The sequence below is a fragment of the Alternaria incomplexa genome, assembly GCF_024043165.1.
Source record: "Alternaria incomplexa strain BMP 0042 chromosome Unknown scaffold_4, whole genome shotgun sequence".
NCBI classification, from domain to species: domain Eukaryota; kingdom Fungi; phylum Ascomycota; class Dothideomycetes; order Pleosporales; family Pleosporaceae; genus Alternaria; species Alternaria incomplexa.
This window is the reverse complement of record NW_026249853.1, coordinates 554,455-580,391: the sequence shown is the minus strand read 5'-3', so window position 1 is coordinate 580,391 and position 25,937 is coordinate 554,455. Positions and strand designations below refer to the sequence as shown.

Here is a 25,937-nt window from a genome sequence, read left to right as displayed (position 1 = left end):
GAGGCTGCATGCTGGGCTGTCCTATGGCTGCGCTGCGATATCGCGATATTCGACTGAAGCATTTGGGAAACCGCTCAACATTTGCGGTATTGCTTTAGTACATACCAGCTATGCCTAATAGCTTGGTGGCTTTGCAGGTGAAAAGATCTTCACATCGAGCTGAGAGTCTCGACAGTGGCTTGCGATATGCTCAATCAGGGTGGATGGAGGTCTTCATCTCTTCGTCAGAAGGTGTAGATCTTGCACTTGCAACATGCATCCGCTATACGCGACAGCCATGACCTTCGATATGTACTCATCAGACATGACGCTCACAACTCAAAGGCCCGTCTCATTCACAGCTGGGCAACCATCAGCCTCCATCTCCCCATCTTTTGCTAGCAACTCTGCCGCATCTCTACCAGGTTCACCATCTTTGCCCTCCGCGGGCACTGTACCCAACCTGCAAGGGTGCCTGCACCACTGGGGTGGAAGCTGGGGTCGACATCTCAACGAGAGCTTCTAGTGTGCTTCTAGCGTGCTTCTCCGCATGCTCTTTCTTCTGCACCACGCGCATGTAAGCTCCAAAATGACGTGTCGCATGTCAGCGCCACTCCGCAAGTACCGTGTAATTGGTCACGCGAGGTGCTGGCGGGAGGTTTGTCGGGAGATCAAAGGCTAGGCGTCGGAGTTGTCTCACGTGAACACTTCTGGGCGCCATGGCCTGGATCACGAAAGTGTCGGTTTTGGCCGTTCTGCTAACGGAGATGGGGTGTAGTGACGGGAACCATGCACTGTGGTGCGCTGGTAGAGGAATATGTCGCCGCACGTAGCCGGCTAGTGGATGCCGCTTTCTGCTCGTCTGTCGGTTGTTGTGATATCGTCAATGCGTCTGGGGTGCCCATGGAGCATGGTTGGAGCGTAGGCCATGCCGAAATCACTCGAATCGCGTGCGCAAAGTGCCGGGCATCCGTTTGTTGAAAGCGAAAGCGGAGGTGGGAACAGGCGATTGCCTATGTTTTGCCCCTCTGAGGACTAGTCTTTCACGCAGTCTTGTGCATGGTGGGATGATGAGTCTGTGCAAGGGTGAAGAAATCGGAGTATTGCCAGCGAAAGCGCCTATTAACTTTACGCGCCCACTCCGTTATCTACTCCATGCGTCTGAACTTTGAAAGGTGGAGCGTTGCCGAAATGGAGATGGACAGAAGACGCGCAGCAGGATGTATCAGGCCTCGATGTCTTCACGAAACCTATTGCCCACCCTTGACAATGTAATCATCTCCCAACGTAAATCCTCCAAGTACGTCTTTTAGCCCCTCATCATAGTCAGGCTGTACGTCTCTTCCCTCCTCGTCCAAGTTGCCCAGATAGTTCGTAATATCCCTCCCATCAAACTCTCTTACCTCAAATCCATTCCCCAAAAACGCCCACATGTTTCCTTCTCTGTACTCAATCTCAAAATCTTCATACCGTGGCGCTTCCATAATCTTGAGAAAGTGGAGGCGCGAACCCGGCCACATGGTTGCTTGACCGTCCGTCTTTCCTTGCTTGAACCAAGAGCGGCAGGGTGAGGTCCACGCCGTGCGCTGCAGAAAGAGATCGGCGTGTTGGCGAAATTGCCTACAAGGAGCAAGTTTGGGAGTGAGAGACTTGATGTTCTCGACTTGACATTTTGTAATGGCGGAGAAGATGTAGCGGGTCCATACCTCGATCAGCGGCATGAAAGAACCGTGACCTAGAGGACCATATGGACCACAGAAAGAGAACGTGTTCGGGAAGTTGGGGATACCAACGCTGAGATAAGATGTTACGCCTTCCTCTGAACCCCATAGATCGCGCAGATCATGCCCATGGGCTTTGAAGGGGAAACGCGGCAGCCAGGAGGTGTCGAAGCCGGTCGCGCATATTATTACGTCGACTTCGTGATGGTTCCCTTCTTTGTCTGTGAAACCTGTGGCTGTTATGGAGCCAATAGGGTCGGTAAAGACAGTGGCGTTGGGCGCAACGAGAGCTTCGAGATATCCCGGTGCTGGCGTTGGACGGCGGCATCCGGGATTGAAGTTCTTGGGTATCATCTTCTCGATGAGACGAGAGTCATGACTGAGCTTGTTACGCATTTCGGTGTCTGCGTATTCACGTGCGAGACGAGCTTCCTCACTGCCTTTGATGATGAATTTGAAGCGCTGGTTGAGTTCGTTCTCAATCTGTTTGCGATACTCCAGGTACTTCTTGGGATTTTTTTCGAGGTATTTGAGCTGTTCCTCGCTGTCTATGGAACGTCAGTGCTTTCCTTCATATCCTGGAGGGTAGAGCTTACATCGAAAGTTTGCGCCGTTCTTTCCGGCCCAGGTTTGAGCAAAGCCTGCTGTGATCCATATTGGCGATCTAATCCAGTGGTACAGATGCTGGACCTTCTGCTGTATTGACGCGACAATCTGCACACCCGAGCTACCAGCACCGATGACGGCTACACGTTTATTAGAAAGGTCGTAGCCTTCTTCGTAATTCGCAGAATGCATCAGCTTGCCCTTGAAGTCTCGCAGACCTGGAATCTCTGGCCACTTCCACTTGTTCAAGACACCTCCGGCGTTGACAAAGAACTCGGCACTGTCTTCAAACACGACGTCCTTCTCCAGATCACGAACGCGGAACCGCCATAGACCGGCCGCATCGTCCCACTCCACATGCTCCAAGCGGTGTCGCAGCCTGATATACTTGGCGATGAAGTCATTTTCGCGTTCGATGGATTTCAAGTACTCCCATATCTCCGGCGAATACGAGTAGTAATGCGACCAAAGTTTGATTTTCCAAGAGAACTGATAGTTGACCGAAGGAATGTCACAGGCGCAGCCAGGATATCGATTTTCCAACCAAGTGCCGCCAACATCGTGGTTCTTCTCGTAGCACACTATTTCCAGGTTTTCCATCTCTTCTTCGGCCTTTTTGAGAAAGTTCAGAGTCGATGCGCCTGCGCCCATGAGGACAACTTTGACCTTTCTTTTCGTCCCCATGGGCTGTTCGTTGATTCGATAGCCATGTTGGTCAGTTTCTGGTGGCAATTGATCACGGACCTTTACGTTGTCGTCAGCCGCAGTGCCAGCAGCAGCGTATAGTGAACTCAGCGGATCTGACTGTATGCCCATTTTGAGATTGTTGGCTCGAAAATGTATGAAAAGTGAGCTTGTTCGTAGTACACCGAGGAGCATTCCGGGTCAAACAACAACTGCACCATGTCATATAGTTGCGCCATAGCCAGACCTCGGAAATGGCAATGTGAGGGCGGAGATGGTGACAGCATCGCCAGCAGCACTGCGGGGTAAGATTAAGTTCACAATACCTAGGTACCTTACACAAGCTTCGCATGTGTTTTGACCCGTGAAAGCGCTTTCGAGCCTGCGGTCAGAATTGCTGGTGCATGACATTCTCTAGTAGGCGCGCTCTGGTGACCCGGCCATGGGGCTCTTGGGAGATGGCTGCACGCCCAAAGAAACAGCGCCACCGCTGTTCGCATGCGACATTGTAGTTGGCTGCAAGCATACAATGACTGATGTTAGTCATGTTTTACTCCGAGTTGGCGAACACGGGGGCCACAAAGGCTGCAGTGTGCGGAACAATGGTACGAGATGGGGGATCAGGCACACGGTAGGGCTCCGCTCCCGGTTGTTCTTGGCTCCGCGATAGTTGGACGGTAATGACAGCAACGCCGCAAACAAGCCATAGCCGTCTTCCCACCACCCTAATTCCTGCATCGCCATTGCGGAGTCCTGTGTTTCTCCTCGAATCTCGCAGTTCCATAGCAGCGTCGCCCAGCGGCCCGCACTCCCCGCTACAGCCACGCAAAACACGCTTGACGATCCGCCCGACAGCTGCCACCTACGCACAGGCAGGGCTGCTTCCCGTCCCTCATTCCTGCCCACCGGGATAGTTATCAGCGCCGGCGCATGCGAGCGCGCGACATAGAACGAGTCGCAGAATCGCCTTGCGTCTCCCCGCTCCACGCGCTGGCTAGGTTGCTGGACTCCAAGCTCAGCTCAGCGGCCCTGGTCATGGTGCCCGCGCAACTTGGTCAGATAGCCTCGTGAATGACGCTTCCCACCGCACCGACTCCCATCGCGCCTTCCTAACCATCCTCGCGCCTTCCTGCCGCCATGTCGTACTACGGAAACGGCCAGAACTACTACAATCCCAACATCCCGCACTCCAATGTGGGCGCGCCCGGCCAATATCAGGATCCCTACAACCGCCGCACGCCAAGCGCTGACAATGGCGATGCCACCAACGGCGCGCCCACGGGCTATGGGCATCTCCAGCAGCTCGACCGGCGCAACAGCATAGCGGCCCGCCAGAACGACGAGCTCTTCATCGGCGCAAACAGCTCCCCGCAGCCACCTCAGGGTCCAATGTCCCCCACAGCGGGCGGGTACAACGGCGGCTATGGCTACCAGCGGGCGCAGCAGGCGTACAACCCCCAGAACTACAACACGCAGCCCATCGCTCTGCCCAACCCCCAGCACTACGGCGGTGTAAGCAACAGGACCTTCGCGCCGCCCGTCTCTGTGTCGGCCTCACACCAGCCGTACAACCCAGCTGCCTACGCCGACAGCAACATCGCACCCACCAACTCCCTGAGCCAATCCTATGGCTTCTCGCCCACCTCCCCGACCGCGTCATACCACTCGCCTTCGGTGTACCAGCATCAGGGATTTGGAAGAGCACCCTCTGTCCAGAGTCGCGCGTCAGCTTACGCAGCATCGGCCGCACCACCACTGCCTGCTCCTCCAGGGAGCGCGCAATCTGCGGGTGAGGACTGGGGCACCTACCCGAACCGACGACCCTCGAACGCGTCCTCGGGCTACTATTCCTCGAGCGCCTCGCATGCTCCACTCCCGTCTCCCCCGGGATACGATACTGGCTACGGCTCCCAGCGCGGCGACAGGTATGCCTCCATGTCTGGCAACGCCCTTCCACCCACGCCCGAGGTCCCTACACATGGCTCGCCGCAACGGACCAACACGGTATCATCGCGACCGCTACCCCCACCACCACCCCACGAGTCCGACAGCGACGAATACTTCGCGCCGCAGCAGAACGGGTATCAAGACGAACTATTCAACGACGTTATGAACATGACATCTGGCGGCGCCCAGGTCCAACAGCCAAACGGCCAATACTACAGCGAGTCTGCAGGAAGAAACGGCACGAATGGCGCAGTTGCTGGACGCGACACCTACCTTAGTGACGAGAGCGACGTAGAGGCAGCTGCTGGTCTGGCTGCACTTCAGATGGCCGAGGAACAAGAAAGAGAAGACGATGCTCGTAGAGCTAGTGGTGGTACCGGGCTCTTCAGCAACTACACGTCGGTACATTCCCCGCAGATGCCTGCCGAGCCGATGCGACAGGAAAGTGCCAGCGATAGTGACTACGTGGGTATGGACGTGGGTACCTATGGCGGCGGATTCGCACCATCTTTCAACTACGGCGGAGACCCAAGCGTACTGGCAGCTGGTGGAAGTCACACAGCATCCACCTCAGGCTCTCAGCGACGATCCGACCCTCTGCGCGACGACTACGACCCGATCCATCCCTTCCCGTCCTTCTCGAGCAACGCGCGTGTCGATACATTTGGTACCGGTGGTCTGGAAGAGCCTAGCGCACGGCGGCGGAGCTACGACGAGGGCGATGAGGTCACACTCATGGATAGCGCATCTGCCCTGTCCGGCTCTACACTCAATGGCCCTTCAGCAGTAATGCCGGGCGAGCCACCGGATATGTTCTATCACCCGGGCATTTCAAACCGGCCACTGCCCCCACCTCCAGTGAACACCGGCAGCCGGCGAATGAACCACCAGAGCAACAGCTCCACCGGATCTGGATCCTACGAATACTGGCGTAACGCTCCGGCTGCCCAGCGTTCATACCCCGTGGATGCGAATGCTATGCACATGATTTCTCCTACCGGGGCCCCTGTGCCTCGCTCAACCTCTCTACTCCAGCACAGCAATGCCCGAGATGCCGTTCCCCTGCCTCGTTCCAAGACAGACGCTGAACAGGGGCACAGACCTCGACCTCCTCCCGGCAACCGGAATACCTTCTATGGCGGTGCCATGGACAGCGACGGCAACACCCTCACCCCTGGCAGTGCAGAAGCTGTAGCTATCGACCTACCCACGATTCCAGCCGGCAAGCGCTTCAATCCCGCAAAGCTCTCCAGCATCGACTTCAAGAAATGCACTGAGCCTTGGGCACTTAGCTCGATCATCTCCTGGCTGAAGAACATGACCGAAGGCGAGAATGACCTTAAGGAGGGTCCGATTCAAGAAGGTCTCATTGCGCTATTCACCCACAAAGTTCCAACTATGAACATTGCGGATGCCGAGACACTGAGTAGTCGGGTAGTGGCTGAGATGTACAAAGCAGGCACGCTTGTGCACGAGGAAGAATGGTTGAGATTCTCAACCGCGAGCATGACTGGAGTGATATTCCAGCTTACGGGGGCAGGATGTTACGCTCCCATGTTGCATACGCATGCAAGCCCGGGTCGATGTTACTCGCACCATTGCCAACGCACACTCAAGAAGATCGACCTGCACGCTCCGTCCGCCGCACCTCGATCAGAAGATTGGGCTACCTTCTATAAGCTGAAGAAAGAAGACATTGAAGGAGCAAACAAGAAGGAGATTGAACGTCAAAACATCCTACACGAGATCGTCCAAGGAGAAGACAAGTACATGAACCGACTCGACGTATTACGGCACCTCTACCGGGACCGACTTCAATCAGCCCAGCCTCCGGTCATACCTCCTAAGAAAGTCGACAGATTCATCCGCGACGTGTTCAGCAAGGTAGACGCAGTACGGAAAGCGAACGAAGACCATCTTCTTCCACAGATAAAGTACAGACAGCAAGAGCAAGGTCCATGGATTGTAGGCTTCAGTGATATCTTCCGAGAATGGATCCGAAAAGCGAAGCAGGCCTACATCGAGTACGCCGCGGCTTTCCCGTACGCATCCTTCCTGGTTCGACAGGAAGCTGACCGAAACATACTGTTCCGCACCTTCCTGGACGACGCTCAAAAGCACAAGCTGTCAGAAAAGCTTGGATGGGATACCTATCTCAAAGGCCCTATCGACAGACTGCAGCGCTATGGTCTTCTCATAGACACAGTCATCAAGTACTCGACTGTGGACAATGAGGAGAAACGAAATCTCCAGGTCGCCAAAGAAGAGATCAAAGCCGTGACACTAGAGTGCGACAGCCGTGTCGCTGAAATGAGTCGGAAAGTCAGTCTCACCGACTTGCAAGCAAAACTCATCTTGCGGCCAGGTATGCAGCGAGTGGAGCTCAACCTGGATCACCTGGGCCGAGAACTCATCTTCCGAGGCGACTTGCAAAGGATGGGAGGCAGTCGTTTCAACTGGCTTGAGACCCACGCATTGCTCTTCGATCATTACCTTGTGCTCGCCAAGGCAGTCTCTTTCCGAGAAGCAGACGGTGTTACCAAGTCTGAGAAATACGATGTGTCAAGATTGCCAATTCCCATGGATCTTCTTGTTCTCGAGAGCGAAGACGACGACCCCGTTGTGCGGTCCACCATGAAGGGTATCTCTACTGTCACCACCGTTTCTGGTCGGGTCGGTTCCGGGGCCGCTACACGATTGAACAACAGCCCTGTACCTGGTGGTCTATCACACACAAGCACCTCAAACTCGCTTGGGTCGACCAACACGAGTAATTCCGGCAAGACCATGGTCAACACCACCTCAAATGATGCTTCAAAGGATGAAAAGATTCTGTACCCCTTCCGCGTAAAGCACTTGGGCAAGGAGACCTACACGCTGTATGCGCCGTCGGCAACAAATCGTGCCGAGTGGTGCGACAAGCTCATCATTGCGAAGACGCGACACGCAGCAGCTCTCTTTGCTCAAAACGCCGAACCGTTCAAGTTGAGAGTCATGGCTGATGCGGCCTTCGCATATGATAGCGCAATGCCTTCACAAAAAGCTATCACGATCAAAGGAACGCCACTGGACCGCGCAGTCGACGAGGTGGAGAAGCTTTTCGTCAACGTCGGGCGGCCTGTCCCCATCTGCCGTGCACGGGTGAACTGTGCAACAGCCTTCAGCCAGCCCTACGGCAAGCACATGGTAGCCGTTGGTACAGATATTGGTGTTTATGTGTCGGAGTTTGATAATCCTCGAGGCTGGTCTAAGGTATGTAATTAATTCATAGTCGTATGATACGGTGCTAACAGTCGCAGGCAATTCAGGTACCACGCGTGACGCAAATTGCCGTTCTCGAACAGTTCAGCTTGATGCTGCTCATCTCCGACAAGGCACTCATTGCGTACCATCTCGATGCCGTATGCCCAGTGAGTGGCGTAGCCCCCTCAAACGACTCAACACGACGAGCACCCCAAAAGCTATCGGGTGCACGCGACATTGGCTTCTTCGCCACTGGCGTGATGAAAGACAGAACGCTAGTGTTCTATAAGAAGCGTGATGGTATCTCATCCACCTTCAAGGTGCTTGAGCCTGTCTACCAGAAATCATCCGAGAAGAAGTCCAGGATATGGAAGTCTGGACGCACAGAATTCTTCCGCGAATACGACGAGTTCTACATCCCTGCAGAGTGCTACACGATCAACCTTTTCCACTCGTCGCTTGCCATTTCCACAGCGAAGGGCTTCGAAGTGCTTACCCTCGACAAGAAGCAACCATGGTCTGTACCGGACCTAAAGCAATCACACGTCGCCACCATCGCTTCACGACTACAAAACCAGGACCCACTAGGCATGTTCCGCCTCTCGGATCAAGAGTTCCTGCTCTGCTACGAAGAGTGCGCCGTATACATCAACAAGAACGGTGACATCTCGCGGTCCGTCATCATGGAGTTTGTCGGCAAAGCCAAGTCTGCCGCTATGTATGGTCCTTACGTTCTCTTGTTCGACCCCGACTTTGTCGAGATCAGAAATGCGCAGAACGGTCGCCTACGACAGGTCATTGCTGGACGCGATGTCAAGTGCCTCGACGACGGGCTCAGCGGAGGTTCAAGTCACAACAGGACAGTCAAGCTGAGCTTGCAACATCCGCAACACGAGAGGAGTCAGGTGGTTGTTGAGCTTGTACTCAACGAAGGGCAAAAGGAGTAAGGCAAATATATACGGATGGATACTTGGATGGCCTGCTGTGCAACACCATCCTCCGGGCTATACTACGCTACATCTACGGCAAGCGGGCGGAGTTATGGAGTCAGGACCCTGGGGCTGGGTATACCCACCGCTGCACTACCCGTTGCGACAGAGCTGGGGCGATTGGCGCTCTTTCTTGCATATCATTAGGATTTTGATTTTGTTCGCGTAAGGATACCTGGTTCATTTGTGCTTGGTGTCGGTGTTCATGTTCGAGATTACGGTCGAACTTATGTAGTTGAAATGCGGTAATCATATCACAACCCACAAGCCATTTACTGTAAGAGTTGTTTGAGATTCCTCTTCTCGTATTCAACGCTGGTCCAGCCCTGTCATGACCACAATGAATATACCTCAGCAGCCTCAAACACGTATCCAATGTCTCTGCCGCTGTTCCCATCCCGGGCTGGGTATTTCGAAGTGATCGTCTGGAACGGCTGCAGAGGTAGAGGTACGAAGTCAGTAGATGTCTCATATGCACTTCGTACAGTCAGAACTTACCTCCTTTGCAGCGCGTCATCAGCCCCATCCACCACGCCTCAAACACGTCACCCTAAGTCGCGCCTGCCCAGTTCGTTTGGGTCATGAGTTGCACCATGCCCCAGTAGTGAATGTCGTAATCCTGGCAGCGCCGCGAGACCTCCGTCCACCAACCCTCAAATACTATGTCAAGATTTTCGCGTGTCCAGTCCATCGCTAGATCGAACTCGTCGTTCGTGCCCGGTCGTATCTTGTATCGGAGCCTGAATTGGACGCATGAAGTCAGTACATGCGCATGGGTATCATACAATCGGGGCTTACCTCTTCTAGAGAGCATCTGCCCGCTGCATACAGGTCTTGATGACGTCCAGGTGGTCCAGAGCAAGGGCTAGTATGACCCAAGAGAACATTTTGTGGTACATGGGTCTGCTCGGGTGGTCGATGAGCTCTTTGGCTTTGTTGATGGCTGGGTAAAGCTTGCCGGCATCGAAGAGATCTGCGATTTCGTTGTACTCCGCTGCGAAGACGGGGTGGTTGATTTGTGCGAGACGCATAGCGATGGAGGTGGATAGCGATGTTTGTTGTAATGGTGAGATGTGGAAAGGTGAGTGGATGTGGTGGGTATGGTCCGTGGCTGCCTGTGCTGTCGTGGATGGCCACCCGGTTGTTTGTAGCATCACGCAACTTTGCAGTTAGGTGAGGAAGGAAGTACACGTGGGCGCTTCCACCTACATGACTTTATAAATCCGTGAATTACTGCTGTTGTAATAATGCAGCTGTCAGTACACATATCTAGCTTCTTCTACTTATGAGATTCTGAGTCCGTGTCCGAATTCAGTTCGGGTCAAACGAATCACGACCGTTCGTCGGCCAACAAAGCAATTCCAACGACCCCGACAAGCCTGCTGGATTTGCAAGAAGAGGAGGAGGAAATGGCTTTGACTTCGCAGCCAGGCTTGTTCAACCGTATTCGCAATGCGAAGGCTGCAAAGAAGTCTTAGCGGTCCAGCTCAGTGTAGTAGCGTGCTAGACATCTATAAGAGTGTGTTCTGAGCGATGATGAGCTTCATGGCTTCTGTTTGATAGCTCTACGTTGCAAGTGTACCAACGGTGTTCTTGAAAATGACCCTACTTCTCTTCTTGGTCGGCCAGTCTCGCTCTTTTCACATCTCTCAAGCTTTTTAACACTCTTCTCTTTCGTCAAGCACGGGAGAATGGCCGACATTGTTACTGAAACGCATGTTGTCTGGATCACAGTTATTGCGCCAATGGCAACACCTCCGTATCTTCCACTTCCAGAACAGCTCACATCAACGACGGAATCCAGTACATTTTACGAATGTGCTCCCGATGTACCAGAAACACCAGAAACCTCAAAGTCGGAAATAGCAGTATACATTACAGCAGCGGTAGGGACTGTGTTTGCTGTTTTAATGCTCGCGTCGTTGATGGCATATTTGAGGAGATCGAGAATGGATGGAAGGAGACTAGGACATCAGAATTGAGTGCTGGGCGCGAGATACCGATAGGGAAACTTGCTTGATCGCATGTCATAATCGAACGAAGAAGATACGAGCACACGACCACACTCACTGTGCCACTGGAACATGCATGGTAGAAGCTCTTACAAATGTACTGATTCCAATGCTGAAACTTGTACTGCTTGACCAAATGTGCAGTTCTCATTAGATCTTCAAATGCGAGGCGTTCTCGTATGGGACATCACATGTCTGCCTTTGCAAGGCACCCCGGCGCCTTTCCGTTTATTTCGCGCATTTTCAACTAAGCCGATGCTGACAAGATTACCAAGTGCTTGGATATGGCCAAATGTCGCCGTCGAACATGGAGGTCGGCACAATTATCGGCCAGAGCGGTCCAGAGAATCCTTTGGGTGTTGGCCAAGTAGATAACGAGCATCGAGTGGCCCTCACGATCGCCAATGCAGCGTTGGGTCATCATCTTGGGGTCTTCCAGAAGCATGGTGCTTAGCGCCAGGGTTTTCCAGGTCTGATGATGGCTGCATCCACTAACAGGACTAGAGAGCCCGGGATGGCCATTTTGTTAGTGATTCCATCGCACAACAGCAGAACTGGGTGCTCCGGTTTTGATAATGGTTATCGCTATGGGGATGTCGATCGGTCCGAAGCGTATCGGATGTGGAGAGTGTTTAGTATTTTCGTTCTTGGTGTGGAGCAGCTGAGCACGCGATATGTAATGCGAATTTAACGCGGATGTCGTAAGAAGGGCAATCAGCAGTAGGCCTTTGTGCGGCGATGGTGACGGCCTAGCTGTGTCGGGGAAGGGACGACACCGTCAGGCGCGTCAACTCCTGCCACCCGAACGAGTTGCCGGCCCGTGCACGCGCCGCCTAATGCGGGGGCAAAACCGCCGCGGCTGAACAGGTCCTCACGCAGCAATCAACTCAGCTGCCTCGTGATGCGACTCGCGCAATACCGCCTCGTACAAGACGCATCTCCGTCAGGCAGATGCCTCGCCCTGAATAACAGGGCAGAATCCCGTCACGACTCGTAGCGGCTGGCCGTTCGCTTTTTTATCGGATCCCACAAACGTCAAATATCACCTTATCATGCTAGGAGCGAATTAAGGATAGGCAAGAAACTTGGCTCAGCATGCCATGGCCACCGCCAAGACACACAGAGCAGGGTCCGTCCCACCAGTCCAACTGCATCAAGAAGGAGATATACGCGGAGACGACAGACGCGCCAGCATGGCTCGCTGGACCGGGCGATTGGCGCTGCGCTCAAGACGCTCTAGAAGACGCAAGTCGTCAATATTGGTTGGATCTGGCGGTGCCCGTTCCACACCATTCTTTCACTGCGGTCCTCTTTGCTTGGCCGTCTTGGGTTACTTCGCCCGCCGCGACAAGCCTTCCAACGGGTAGCTCGTTATCAGCACCGTTCCGTGGGACCACTATCTCGCCCTCCCCGCAGCCTCGGTCGTATAACAACCGGTGTACCCTGCTGCTTCAGCCGCTCAAGGCTCTCCGCTGCCTCACCAGTATTTGACGTACCAGCTGTAGATACAGTTGCTTTTCCTCCATACCACCAGGTTCGAGTCGCTTCACGTTTTCGGGCTTGCTTCCCGCGATCACCGCTTACACTCACCCGTGTGCGGCTCTTCTCAACACGCGCCATAAAGTACTAGTCTACCTGACTGTGCACACCACACCTCATTCAAAATGGCCATTTGGAATCGCAAGTCGAGTTCCTCGGACGGCGCAAGTCCTCACGCTTCTGATCCTGAGTATGGTACCAAGCCCGAGTACCAGCACGAGACGGGAGAGGTCTCCGCTGTCGACAGCAATGGCGTTGCTGTCCACTCCGACCATACGCATCTGCACCGTGGTCTGAAGTCGCGCCACATTACTATGATTGCTATCGGAGGAGCCATTGGGACTGGTCTCATTATCGGTACTGGTAAAGCGCTGGCACAATCTGGGTAAGTAGCGCGAATCTGGCGATCTTTCATCATCACTAACAACAACAGCCCTGGTTCAATTCTCATCGCCTACACTTCCGTTGGTCTCATCGTCTACGTCGTCATGACTGCTCTCGGCGAAATGGCCGCTTGGATTCCTCACGCTTCTGGTTTCGCTGGCTACGCTACCCGTTTCTGCGACCCTGCTCTCGGTTTTGCTCTTGGTTGGACTTATTGGTGCAAGTACATCATCACGACGCCGAACCAGCTTACTGCCACTGCTTTGATCCTTTCGGAATGGAAGTCTAGAGATGAAGTCAATCCCGGAGTCTGGATTGCAATCTTCTTAGTCGCCATTATCTGTATCAATTACTTCGGTATCAAGTTCTTCGGTGAACTTGAGTTCTGGCTTAGTTCTATCAAAGTCATCACGATTGTAAGTCTCAAGCGCTTTTCTATGCAAAACAATACTGACTAGTGAAAAGGTTGGTGTCATCTTCCTCTCGTTCCTCCTTGCTGTCGGTGCTGGGCCTGGTCCGGCAACTGGCTTCAAGTACTACAATGACCCCGGTGCGTTCAAGCCATTCATCGCTGGTGGCTCTGCTGGTAAATTCTACGGATTCTGGAGTTCCTTGGTCAACGCCGTCTTCGCCTACCTCGGTACTGAACTTATCGGTGTTACCGTTGGAGAAGCCCAAAACCCGCGCAAGACCATCCCTCGCGCCATCAAGCTTACCTTCTACCGGATCTTGTTCTTCTACTGCTTGTCGGTGTTCTTCTTGGGCATGATCGTTCCCTACAATTCTCCGGAATTGGCGTTCGCAAACAAGGCCACCACCGGTGCTTCCGCTTCGCCTTTCGTCGTCGCCATCAAGCTTGCGAAGATCCCTTATCTACCCACAATCGTCAACGCCTGCATCTTGCTCTTTACCTTCAGTGCTTCCAACTCGGATCTTTACATTGCCTCCCGTACGATCTACGGTCTTGCTGTCGAAGGCCATGCCCCTAAGATCTTCCTCTGGACTGATAAGCGTGGTGTGCCCGTACCTGCTTTGGCCATCTCCGCTCTTTTCTGCTGCACTGCTTTCATGAACGCCGCAGATGATGCTAAGGTAGTTTTCGGTTACTTCGTCAACCTCACCACCATTTTCGGACTGTTGTCTTGGATTTCGCTTTTGGTGTCGCACATCTGGTTTGTTCGCGCGCGTCGCGCTCAAGGCATTACCAAGGACATGATGGCGTACACTGCTCCGTTCGGTCTTATCGGATCTTACATTGCGCTGTTCTTCTGCATCCTCATCGCGTTGACGAAGAACTTCAGTGTCTTCACCAAGGATCCGAAATATGGCTCTTTCGACTACAAGAACTTTGTTACTGGATACCTCGTAAGTCACTCAACTCGTTCATGTGCAAATAGCATGCTAACAAACGTTTCAGGGTATTCCGGTCTACCTGATTTGCATCTTCGGTTACAAGTTCATCATGAAGTCCAAGATGGTCAAGCCCCACGAAGCCGATTTCTACAGTGGCAAGGCCGAGATCGACCGCGAAGAGGAGGAATTCCTCGCTCATGCAGCAGAAAAGAAAGCCACCGAGGGCAAGGGTGGCAGCTGGTTCTACCGAACCTTCATTGCATGGTTGATCTAGACTGCAATTAGCGACTATAGCCGTTAGTTTGGTTTACTAAATGCCATTGCTGTCCATGCGCCGCAGAAGGTGTAGGTGGTGACCTCACCTAACACTAAGGACGGCACGATATTCTCTGAAAATACATATTGGATTCTTCAACTTAATTGCCACTCATATCTTGGTCGCTAGTTTCCCTGCCAAACTGATCCAAATGCTGCTTTCATCCGTGACTTGATGCAACTACACCCTCACACGGCATGAATTGTCGCTGATTTGACACACTTGTCAGCAAAATGTATGACTACGCAGCTTTCAAGCTAAACGTATCACCCAATACCCACATTAGTGTACTCCACAGTGGGTATACACGTGCCAAGACAAGTCACGTTACCCGTCTTGGCTATCATCCTACACCAACACTCCAAACCCTCGACAACAACGTCGCATTAAACTCACAATTAAGCTTAAACGCCAGCGCGGATTAAAAATCCTTATCAGAAGCCAAACGATCAAGCAAAGCACATTGTCTTGGACTGTTGCCGTGCTTGCCGTCTGCGAGCTTCCTGGATGGGTGGGTCGATCGGGTATACGGCAACCGCGAGCTTGGGTGCGGGAGACCCTGGTTGTGGGTGAGATGCGTGTTGACACCGCGCCTTTCCATCGCAGCGTTCTACTGCTAACATCGACATACATGCCGCTCGCAGTCGCCGTCGGTGCCAGTGAGGTCCTCCTGGGTCACCTGCGTGTATGCGTAACATTGCGACATGCGCGACACCACCTCCGTCGCTTTCACTGCCCTAGAGTGGTAACCTACGACCAGGCAAACGGTGCGCAGACCGCCTACACGGAGGCCCTCTCAAGCCCTTTCTGAGGCCAACATCGCCTTATGCAGTGCATATCCTGCCTGCCGACGGAGCCGACCGGGCAGCCTTACTGCGCAGGCGTCCACGATGTTGGGAGATTCGTCACGACGAAGTTACCGCCCTCTACGCGCGCTTCATGACATCGATCGAGAGGACGGTGGCTATGTCAGCATCCTAGGATGTTTTCCTATGGTCTATTGGCCGAAATGATGTCAAGTCAATTGGCGAAGCGATGCGCTGTGTTGCTAATGACGTGATAGCATCGCGAAGGGCACGCTTTCCATGCGTCCGCGGCAGACTTCGACAACCGACTAGGATTCTCCTGCCAGGTCTGGACCTCGAAGAGGCAATACACCAACATATTGACGCATCTAGTGCTCGCTTATCGCCAATGGCGCGATGTTGCTACATACCTCCATCAGAACGACGCCCGACATAGCTGCTTTACATGGTTGGAGCGAGAAGGATTCAAGATACCAACATGGGCAAGATGCAGCACCATGCTCCGCCGTACGACGATCTTCGCACATAGGGCTGGCCATCTTCTGCTCCATACCTTTCGCCTAATATGGAACGTCACCTGAACCTCACGATGCCCGTTCGTTGGAGTACCATAATGACTCTTCGGAACTAAACGTCCCTTCGAGGGCTCAGACAACAGCACTACGACGTACGCAGTGAAGCGATCTCTCTCACTATGTTGGCATTGGACACTTACCTCAGGTGCGACGAAAACTAGTAGGAGGGACTGAGTGGAGAATGAAGGGCACATCTGCTCTAGTACGCGCCCCTTGAAACTCGCGGTCAAGAGTAGCTTCACAGGTAATGTGCGAGGCAAATGGCTTTGGTCAAGTCGTTTACAGCTTCACATTCTTCGATAGAGATGTATAAATGCTGTCGACACGATTCCTCAGTATATATCATCTCATCAATCACAGCAGTAACATCTCTATCATCAAACACATCTGTTCATCACGATCTACTAGAAGCAAAGAAGAAAAGCATTCAAGCTCACAGCTATCTCATCCATTGTTCTGTTCGAACTTAGCCACGCCTTCAAGCATCGAGACACCATTTCGCAAGCCTATCGAAAGTCAAGCATCTCCAAGCTCGTTGCGCATCATTACAAGACCAAACACAAGACTCAAAAGCCCCAGTTGGTATTATGGCGATGTCTTTCAACATCCCAAACACTTCGCGAACCATGTCGGTAGGACAGGAAACCTTGAGCCGAGTGCCAGACGATCGCAGCACTCGAAGCAACTATGACGGACACGCGCGCTGTGCCGGAAACATCTCGGCAGTACCGAAGCACGCTCGTATTCACTCCGCTGGGGAGTCTGTTTACACACCCTTGACGACATCACCCTATCCAAGCTCCATCTCGATCGGTCATGGCGATCACTCAGTGTCTCCCAACGCGACCCCTACTGGACTTGGCGATACTTACGGAGGTTATGACTTCGCTCCCGACCACTCTGATGATGTGTGGGACTGCCCCAACCCTTACGGTGGGTGCGAGGACACCCAAAATGCTGGTTGGTGCACCCACTGCCCCATTTGCGGGGCAGCAAGACCAACCTAAGTCCGAGCTGGGTATGATGGCTACCATGTCTTTTCTATTTCTCTCTGCTTCTGGCCTCTCACATCTCTATGATCTCCCTTCCAGGCCTTTGTCCTGTCATTCTGTCTAGATTATGGCGTAAAGGTGTTTTGGTCGCTCTTTGATCTTTGGTCATCTCCTTCCTCTCTTACTTCCGCTTCTCATTCTCTCTTTCTTTTGTAAAACCTCATCACCAGTCACCTTTTCGAGTTCCTTATCTTCCCCACTGTCGTTACCAGTATCTCTACGTTACACCACAAGTCTTCACTTTGTTCAATGTCCGGTCCTTGCTCTTGCCGTATGGTGTTGGTGGCTGGCAGCTTTGACTTCCTCATGACAACAATAGATAGTCGAATTTGTCCTTCCCTTAAACTCATGATAGCTTTACATGCACATTTTTTCGCGCTTGCACGACTTCGTGATCGAAGTAGCAGCAGATATGTCTACAGTGATTTATTGCTACAATCGTCGTTCTCCTCATCTCATCACTTATTCCCTACTTTTCGAATGAGCACATACATCTCGTTCTACAGTCATCGCACAGTCACCATGCAGAGTCAAAGCTACTCGTCAAAACGGACAGTCGATAACATTGCCAGACTCAGACTACGACCAGTCATTACATGTATTTAAACCGCATCGTGTCTCTTTCCATTGTAACCATTGTTCGCAAGCCCTCGATTGTTCTATACTATACTTCTCAGCACATATCACAACACATCATTCTTTGCAACGCCCCCGAAATTTCACATCTACGCACCTACACTCGACTATGGCGACACTACCACTGGGAAAAGGCGACCCCATCCCAAGTCACATGTGGGCTTGCTGCGATTATTACCATATCAACAACATTAACTTCGACGTGGCCTGTTCACAATGCTTTCACCCGAGATGTAAAGACTGTCTTAAACCAGACGAAACATATCCTGGCGAGAGAACTCATTAAATTCGAGCGCGAAATCCAGAGGAAGACCTTCTTTCTCGCTATCCACCTCAGAGCAGTGATAAGATGTCATCTGGCCTCCATTTACCATAGTTCTCAAGACTCCCAATGAAGAATCATCACATATTGAACCGTCGATACGGCTCCCACCTACTCAAATCCTCGGCCTTGTGGAGCACGAACCTACTCCCGATCAAAATTTCTTTCATGGAGAGGTCGGCCAGTCTCTCTAACCGTACGCCTACGGTGTCAGTTACAATCAATTCTTGAGTCACTTTTACCAGCTACAGGATGTGGAGATTGGGTGTTGCTGTATCTCATTCCTTTGTATGGTTAATAGCATGTATTGGATGTTCCCGTCAGTTCTGATTGGCGGTATTGAGAGGATCGTGCGACTTTATTTACTTGCAGGCGCAGTCGATCGACCACATTTCATGTAGATTGGGCGTCACTCATTTTACAAGTTCTAAGATTATTCTGTAATTCCAGCACAATACCCCTACTGCTCTCTTATATGTTTGGGATATTCTATTTTAGATCTCTCTCCTATTCTATAGAAGTAAACATACTTTAAATTAATTTCTACGCAGAATGTTCAAGTATCGTGGCGTCTTTTACTTACAAAGTCAGCAGGCGGAACCCATTCCGCCTCCCCTCGGCACCTACCCAATTCAGCAACCCGCCATCCTCACCCTCCACCCACCTAACCCCCAACAAAGCAAAAACTACCGTCCATCCCCTCCGCGTCTACCCCAGCTTTCCCCAGATCCACCAGCCTCCACAACAAACTCTTCTTTCTCGCACAAGACTGGACGGTAAAAGTCTTGACGCACGTCGAAGGCTTCCGTCACACATGCTGAGTGGTGCGGGAGGCAGACAAGAGGGGTGGGCAGGGGCTGGGCGTGCGTCAATGGCGGACTTTTATCAATGACCGAGTAAGAACGTGTCATGACGGGGTGTGTACCCGCGGAGCAAACTTTGATTAACGGGTGAACGGTCGCTGGATAGTCACGGTAATCGTTGACCGGGCGTCCCATGGGGGTGGAGACGATGGTTTGTTCGGCTGGACAGGCGTGCAGTGAGCGCGCTCGCGCGACGGCGGGGATCAGCGTCTCGTGGCTTTTGTGATGTGGTATGAGATGGTCCCCGGACTTTTATGTTGCGAGTGACGGAGCTCTTACTTATCTGACATCTGTGGTCGTTTATTGCACGGTGTTGCTTGCATCTCTCTTCTTCCCCGCAAGCCTATCCGCCCCGTCTTCAATACTGGTTACTGAACCTCCATCACCATGGACGAGAAGCCTGCCATTCACCGGCTGTCCCACGCCAGCGATTCCCCAGACAGCACATCTATCCATGCCGCACGCAAAGCATCTATCACATCCTTCGGCCATGGGAGAACAAAGGCAGAGGAGAGGGCGCACATCGACGCGTTGGCTACTAGTCCAGGCGTGACAATGGCATCCTTTGCGCATCTCGACGAGAAGAAGATTCTACGGAAGATGGACTTGCGCCTCATCCCCATGTTGGCATTGCTCTACTTATTGAGTTTCCTGGACCGAGGAAACATCGGCAACGCGAAGATTGAAGGGTTGACGGAAGATCTCAATATGACGGGTGCGCAGTACAATTGGTATGTTCTTCACAACCCTTTCACACTTATTTGATAGTCTAACGGTAGAATAGGTGTCTAACAGTCTTCTTCTTCACCTACGCCTTCTTCGAAGTGCCTTCCAACCTTCTTTTGAAGAAGCTTCGGCCATCGATCTGGCTCCCAACCATCATGGTAGCATGGGGCATTGTCATGACGCTCATGGGCATAGTGCAGAGTTATGAAGGACTGCTGATTGCCAGAATCTTCTTGGGTGTTACGGAAGCTGGGTATGTCTCTACCGAGTCCCTGTCTGCCTATGGAAACGGCATGCTCTACGGCCACTTGAGCGCGTCAGGCTAACAACCCATCTAAACAGTCTCTTCCCAGGAGTAGCATACTACATCACAATGTGGTACGCCCGCCACGAAGCGCAGTTCCGCCAAGCCCTCTTCTTCTCCGCTGCCTCCGTCGCAGGCGCCTTTTCCGGTCTCCTCGCCTTCGGCATCGCACACATGGACGGTGTAGGAAATCTCGCGGGCTGGCGCTGGATCTTCATCCTAGAGGGGATCTTGACCGTCATCGTGGCAGTCATTGCATACTTCACGCTCTACGACTTCCCGGAAACCGCTACTTTCCTCACAGAGGAAGAACGAGCTTTTGTTGTATATCGCTTGAAGTACCAGAACTACAAGGAAGAAGCGGATGGCGGTGTTAGAGTCGCGCAGGATGATAGCTTCCAGTGGAAGTTTGTCAAAGCGGCGTTTCTCGATTGGCAGATTTGGACGAATATCTTGGTGTATTGGGGTATGTGTCATCTCCTAACTCTTTTGCTGGTGTGTTCAGCTAACATGGACAGGTATCGTATGTCCGCTATACGGCATATCCCTCTTCCTCCCATCCATCATCCGCGCACTCGGATATTCCTCTTCTACAGCCCAACTCCTCACCGTACCCATTTATATCACCGCCTCCGTCTTGGCTGTTGTTGTCGCGTGGTTCAGCGATAGAGTTGGCAAGCGGTATCCTTTCATCCTTGTATGCCTGTGCATCATGGCTGTCGGCTTTATCATGTGTATCGCGGGTGGCAGCGTGCCAGGGCTCGTATACGCGGGTGTCTTCATCGCGGCTTGTGCGCTGTATCCAGCGTTCCCTGGTAATATCACATGGCTCAGCAATAATCTTGCTGGAAGTACGAAGAGAGCTACTGGGCAAGCTATCCAGATCGCCGTGGGTAATTTGGCGGGTGGTAAGTTGTCCATTCCTCATGTGCCACAGTCCTTGTTGCTGACATTCTCTAGCCATGGCCTCCAACTTCTATCGCGCAGAAGACGCGCCGCGTTATCTTCTCGGCCATGCCCTCGAACTCGGTTTCATCGTGGCGGGTATCGTAGCGTTGCTGTTCTTGGTGTTCAACTACAAGCGCATCAACGCGAAGAGGGAGCGACAGGTAGCCGAGGGCGCGCATAATGGGTATACTCCCGAGGAGCTGGGCGCGCTTGGGGATCGGGCGATTACATTCAAGTATTTCTTGTAGTCTGGATGGTGTTAGTCTCGTACTTCAGACGAATAAAATGTGTAACAACGTACCCGTTCGCCTGCGACTGCAGATATCCAATTCGAGGACAATCGCATTTGACCGTATATTCCTTCCTTGGCTACTCGTGCATCGCTGGTGTGTTCAATAGTCCTGTATGCCCGTCTCACCCGTCAACACCTTCTCCTTCCCCTCCCCATCTGAATCGAAGTCGCTCTCCATGCTCTCGAAATACGCATCTTCCAAGTCGCGTTCCGCTTCAGGGTCATCGTACTTGGCATTCTTGTCGACCAACTTGTCATACTCAAAATCATCGTCTCCACCTCTCAGGAAACGTTGTGTCATCTCGTCGATCCACCACGCTCTCCCTTCTTCCTTCGTCATAGGCACATCATCTTTCTCCTCCTCCATTATCTGACCCTGAGGCCCGCGGTTATATGTGAAGAGCGAATTCGGATCGGATTGCGACAGCGCGTCTTTTTTGGCCTCGGCGCGCCACAGATCGGTCGCCATCTGGCCCGAGAAGCCCTTCTTGCGGCCTTCGGCTTCACGCTCGGATGCGGTTTGAAAGCGACGTATGAGACGGTCGTATAGGAGTGGATCGGCGAGCTCGAGGGACGAGTCGGAGAAGTATTCGGGATGCACTTCGAGGTAACGCTTGCGCCGGTTCTTAGCCTGGAGTCGTTGCGCGCGTTCGTCTTGGTTCTGGCGGAGTTGGTCGCGGAGTAGAGATTCGTCTATCTCATCGTCCATTTCCACGTCTTCGGTTGTAGGGGCTGATGCGCCGCCATTGACATGGCCATTGGGGGTCGCGGGGTCCTTGGCTGCATCCGGCGCGTTCGCTGGTCGTAGAGCGAGACCTGGCGCCATCCTGGGTGATCCGGTCATGTATGGCATACTAAGAGGATTCAGACTCCAGAAACCCTCTCACTGCAGTCGCTATGGTAGAAGTGATGGTCAATCGCAATGCTTGGTAATGACGCCACACGCCGTGCTGGACGCCACACTCTAGTACGAAACGCGCCCAGTCGAAACGAACTCCACCTTAATGATCGCCCGTTTCACCCGTGCATCATCCCATTCAGCCAGGAACAGCTGGCTTTCTTGGTTTTTAATTTCAACGTTTCTTCCTTTCCTTTCCTTGCCTTATACCCTTCTTTTGCACTTTGCTTGCTGCTCTCTATCGTTGTTCGCGGGCCGACTACACTATCGCGGATATACGGTCCGTATAGAGTGCTTGAAGAACTTGGGATTCCTTGGAGCCTTTACCCGATATCTGGTCTTTTCAACGCTTCACATATCTCGCCATCCTTCCTTTTTGCGAAAGCTGTTACCTCGAATTGTTCAAGAACATTTAAATTCGGGTCGATAGAAAGAGATAGAACGGGAATCCTGCACCATGTCGCCGAAACAAAAGACACCGAAGAAGCCAAAGGCAGCGAAAGAGGCGGAAACCCAGGCGCAAAATGCCCCAGCATCGACTATCCTTCTGAATGTTGGTAGGGCAGCAGCACTTCTTCTTGTTGCAGGTTTCGCATCGCCAGTCTCACAACTGAACCTGTCTCCTATCTATGGATCGATTCCTGCATCGCTGCACCATCAACGGACCATGACTATAACCGCTGTTGCAGCACTCTTAACGCGAAGGGCATTGAAGAGCTACGTATCTGCAAATGTGGCACAGTACATCGCTGTAGTCGCGTACTGGACACCCGTCATCCAGTTCCTACTATTCCCTTACAGCGGAAAGATTGGTGTAGAATACGGACCTCTGCTTATCGAGTCCCTTACCTACTTCCCCTTACTGTTCTTGTCAGTTTTTGCTGCCGCCGATCTACTGGAATGCATTGACATTACCGGAATCAATCCCTCGCCATTGAAGGAAATCGCCATCCCAACTGCGTCCTACTTCACTGTATCGACCGTAGCCAAGATTAGCAGCGCCCTTATTCCCAGCTTCATCGGTACATCCGTCTACTTCACACGCGTGGGTATGCAGATGCTGCTTGCGTCGGCATCTGCTTTCTTCAGCCCATCACGTGTCATCTTCCTCGCGTTTCCGGCGATCCTCCACACGCTCTGGACGAATCCGCATCATCCTTCAACCCACGGTCTACAATTGGCAAACTCCACCTTGCAGGCTACGCAGAACTACACGCTCCTCGCTCGTCATGAGTCCGTCACTGGATATGTCTCTGTCATCGAGAACCATGCCGACAATGCATTCCGTCTTCTTCGATGCGACCACTCCCTCCTTGGAGGCGAGTGGCTCGTAACACCACAAGCCTATGCTAAAGGCCAACGCCAGCGCGAATCCATCTTCGCCGTATTCGTCCTGCTCGAAGCCGTTCGCCTCATGGAACCACCAGTCGATACTATACCTATTGTAGACGACAGCGAGAAATCTGCATTGGTGATTGGTCTCGGCATCGGCACAGCACCAAACGCCATGATCGCGCACGGTATCAACACGACGATCGTCGAACTCGACCCCGTAGTCCACTACTACGCAACGAAGTACTTCGCGCTAGACCCAAACCACACAGCCGTCATCGACGACGCGACCGCCTACGTAGCACAAAAGTCCGTCTCAGCACCCGGCAGCTTCGACTACATCATCCACGACGTCTTCACCGGCGGCGCAGAACCGGTGTACCTGTTCACCACAGAGTTCATGCAAGGCCTCTACGACCTATTGAAGCCAGAAGGTTTTGTCGCAATCAACTACGCCGGAGACCTTACACTGGGCTCAACGAGACTGGTGCTGAACACCATCCATGCCATCTTCCCCGCCTGCCGCCTCTTCCGCGATTCTCCGCCCCAAGCAGAACACAAAGAAGGTGAAGCCGATTTCATCAACATGGTCATTTTCTGCGTCAAGAACGACCACGGTCTGGGCAAGGCGGCAGTGAACTTTCGCGATACGGTTCAGAAGGACTACCTGGGTAGCATTGCGAGGAGGAACTTCTTGCAGCCGCAGGAGAAATTGGAGGTTAACTACGATTTCGTGAGCAAGGAGAATGGAGGCAGAGTCATGGGCAATGCGGATGTGGGTGAGCTGGAGAAATTCCATGAGGATGGTGCGGTTAGCCATTGGAAGATCATGAGGACGGTTTTGCCGGAGGGTGTCTGGGAGATGTGGTGAGCGACTTATCGCATTGTGGCTGTGGTGGTAGCAAATGGACGCAGGTTTTGTAAGCGAAGAGAAACGCGATATATGGAATGGGATAGATTTCGGAAAGTCAATTGGTATACGACTATTCATAATCCAGAAAAATGTCTAGAAAAATGAAGTAATCCGCACATACCGATCCCCTAACAAGCTCAACCTAGTTCCCCATATCATGTATTTTGATCTGTATCTACAAAACACCCATGCAACGCCCCTCCCCTTCTCTTCCAACGCACGCTCACCCGGCCCTCCCCTCCGTCGCCAATGAACCCTTCATCCACCCCCACGCCTCCCACACACCACACGTCTCTACCCCTCCCCTCAGACATGTCACAGGCTAAGCATTCGCCTTGCATCGTCTTGTGCGTGATAAGCCATGCTAAGCATAAATCTTAATGCATGAGAACAGGCAAAAACAGAAAAGAGCACCTCCTGCGATGCAGCATAAGTCATCACACCGCGTTTTTGTGAGGGTGATGAGACAGGGGTGGGTGTGCATTGCAGCGTGTGGGGAAGTGTGGAGGTGGATATCGGTGGAAGGTCATGGGGAGGGGAAGGGACTTGAGAAGAGGTTTTGAATGGTCGTTGGGCAGGGAGCTGAGGATTGGAGGAAGGGACCGAGTGCGCGAGAAAGAATTTGGCTTATTGATGTGGTTGGAAGAACTGCGTTGTTTTGTAATGTTGATGATTGAGCTCAATGGGTGAGTCCTATTACTGTCCAATGATTTTAGGCTATGAATCATATCGGACGTACATGTCATGCGAAGGGGATGCTTCAAGTCTGGTTGACGATTCTGTATGCAAGGACGCGGAAAGTCGGCATCGACACAACAAGACATGCTTGTTTCCATTTCCCATGAAGCGACACTTTGCATTTCAGCCTCACCAAATTCATGACAAACTAATCACCTGCTCCACCTCTTACACACTCGCTATTCAGTGCATAGTCGCGTGACAGCATCAAGCTGAGCTGCGCAAAACAACACACCTACAGCAAGGCGTTACCCCGCTATTCCCACAAGAGCTCAAAAGCCGAAGTATCCTGACCAGTATGAGACATGTCTATCGCCTACTCATTAGTCGAGCCAACGTGCTGACGATGACACGACAGTATCTCGGTACCACTCCATCAGCGGCTTAAAAGACACTCGGCGGTTGTTTGACAGGGTGCTGTGCGATGACTTCACACATGCCCCGCATTCGAGAAGCATGTGTGGAAACTGCCCAGCGCCGACCGCTAGTACGCTGCGCCAATGCTTTGTCTGATTCAAGCTCGATCGTATGTTGTGGGCGTATCATACTCCCCACGTGTTTGTTGAGATGGTTGCTTCGCGCTTTGTTGGAGTTCGTGTTGGACTGGTTTGCGCCACGATTTGATCCTTCTCTCCACGCTTTTGATGACTTGCAGTATCGTGCATGCGCAACATAGTGGGCGCGGTACCCGGAATCCCCATACTGCACTCCAGTTCGCAAACGCAGAACCAGCTCATTTTCGCGCGCTTACATTCCTTC

General features: G+C 52.6%; 7 protein-coding genes across 7 annotated transcripts; 4 read left to right on the top strand and 3 right to left on the bottom strand.

The window, feature by feature from the left end:
- Positions 1–1,229: 1,229 nt before the first annotated feature.
- On the bottom strand, positions 1,230–3,122 carry J4E90_003389 (uncharacterized protein; the record flags this gene model as incomplete). The annotated part of the gene is made up of 2 exons (XM_051432959.1): positions 1,230–2,248; positions 2,297–3,122. The coding sequence occupies 2 exons, from the start codon at positions 3,120–3,122 to the stop codon at positions 1,230–1,232; spliced, it is 1,845 nt and encodes a 614-aa protein (XP_051292857.1).
- Positions 3,123–4,127: 1,005 nt separating this feature from the next.
- Positions 4,128–9,127, top strand: J4E90_003388 (uncharacterized protein; the record flags this gene model as incomplete). The annotated part of the gene is made up of 2 exons (XM_051432958.1): positions 4,128–8,189; positions 8,237–9,127. 2 exons carry the CDS (start codon positions 4,128–4,130, stop codon positions 9,125–9,127), a joined length of 4,953 nt encoding a protein of 1,650 aa, XP_051292856.1.
- Positions 9,128–9,862: 735 nt separating this feature from the next.
- J4E90_003387 (uncharacterized protein) lies at positions 9,863–10,200 on the bottom strand (the record flags this gene model as incomplete). The annotated part of the gene is made up of 2 exons (XM_051432957.1): positions 9,863–9,909; positions 9,999–10,200. The coding sequence occupies 2 exons, from the start codon at positions 10,198–10,200 to the stop codon at positions 9,863–9,865; spliced, it is 249 nt and encodes an 82-aa protein (XP_051292855.1).
- A 2,645-nt stretch (positions 10,201–12,845) lies between these two features.
- Positions 12,846–14,731, top strand: J4E90_003386 (uncharacterized protein; the record flags this gene model as incomplete). The annotated part of the gene is made up of 4 exons (XM_051432956.1): positions 12,846–13,105; positions 13,154–13,520; positions 13,570–14,469; positions 14,522–14,731. The coding sequence occupies 4 exons, from the start codon at positions 12,846–12,848 to the stop codon at positions 14,729–14,731; spliced, it is 1,737 nt and encodes a 578-aa protein (XP_051292854.1).
- Positions 14,732–19,414: 4,683 nt separating this feature from the next.
- Positions 19,415–21,253, top strand: J4E90_003385 (uncharacterized protein; the record flags this gene model as incomplete). The annotated part of the gene is made up of 5 exons (XM_051432955.1): positions 19,415–19,758; positions 19,812–20,006; positions 20,096–20,523; positions 20,576–20,965; positions 21,018–21,253. The coding sequence occupies 5 exons, from the start codon at positions 19,415–19,417 to the stop codon at positions 21,251–21,253; spliced, it is 1,593 nt and encodes a 530-aa protein (XP_051292853.1).
- Positions 21,254–21,397: 144 nt separating this feature from the next.
- On the bottom strand, positions 21,398–22,123 carry J4E90_003384 (uncharacterized protein; the record flags this gene model as incomplete). Its single annotated transcript, XM_051432954.1, has 1 exon — positions 21,398–22,123. The coding sequence occupies one exon, from the start codon at positions 22,121–22,123 to the stop codon at positions 21,398–21,400; it is 726 nt and encodes a 241-aa protein (XP_051292852.1).
- Positions 22,124–22,652: 529 nt separating this feature from the next.
- On the top strand, positions 22,653–24,398 carry J4E90_003383 (uncharacterized protein; the record flags this gene model as incomplete). The annotated part of the gene is made up of 1 exon (XM_051432953.1): positions 22,653–24,398. One exon carries the CDS (start codon positions 22,653–22,655, stop codon positions 24,396–24,398), a length of 1,746 nt encoding a protein of 581 aa, XP_051292851.1.
- Positions 24,399–25,937: the final 1,539 nt, after the last annotated feature.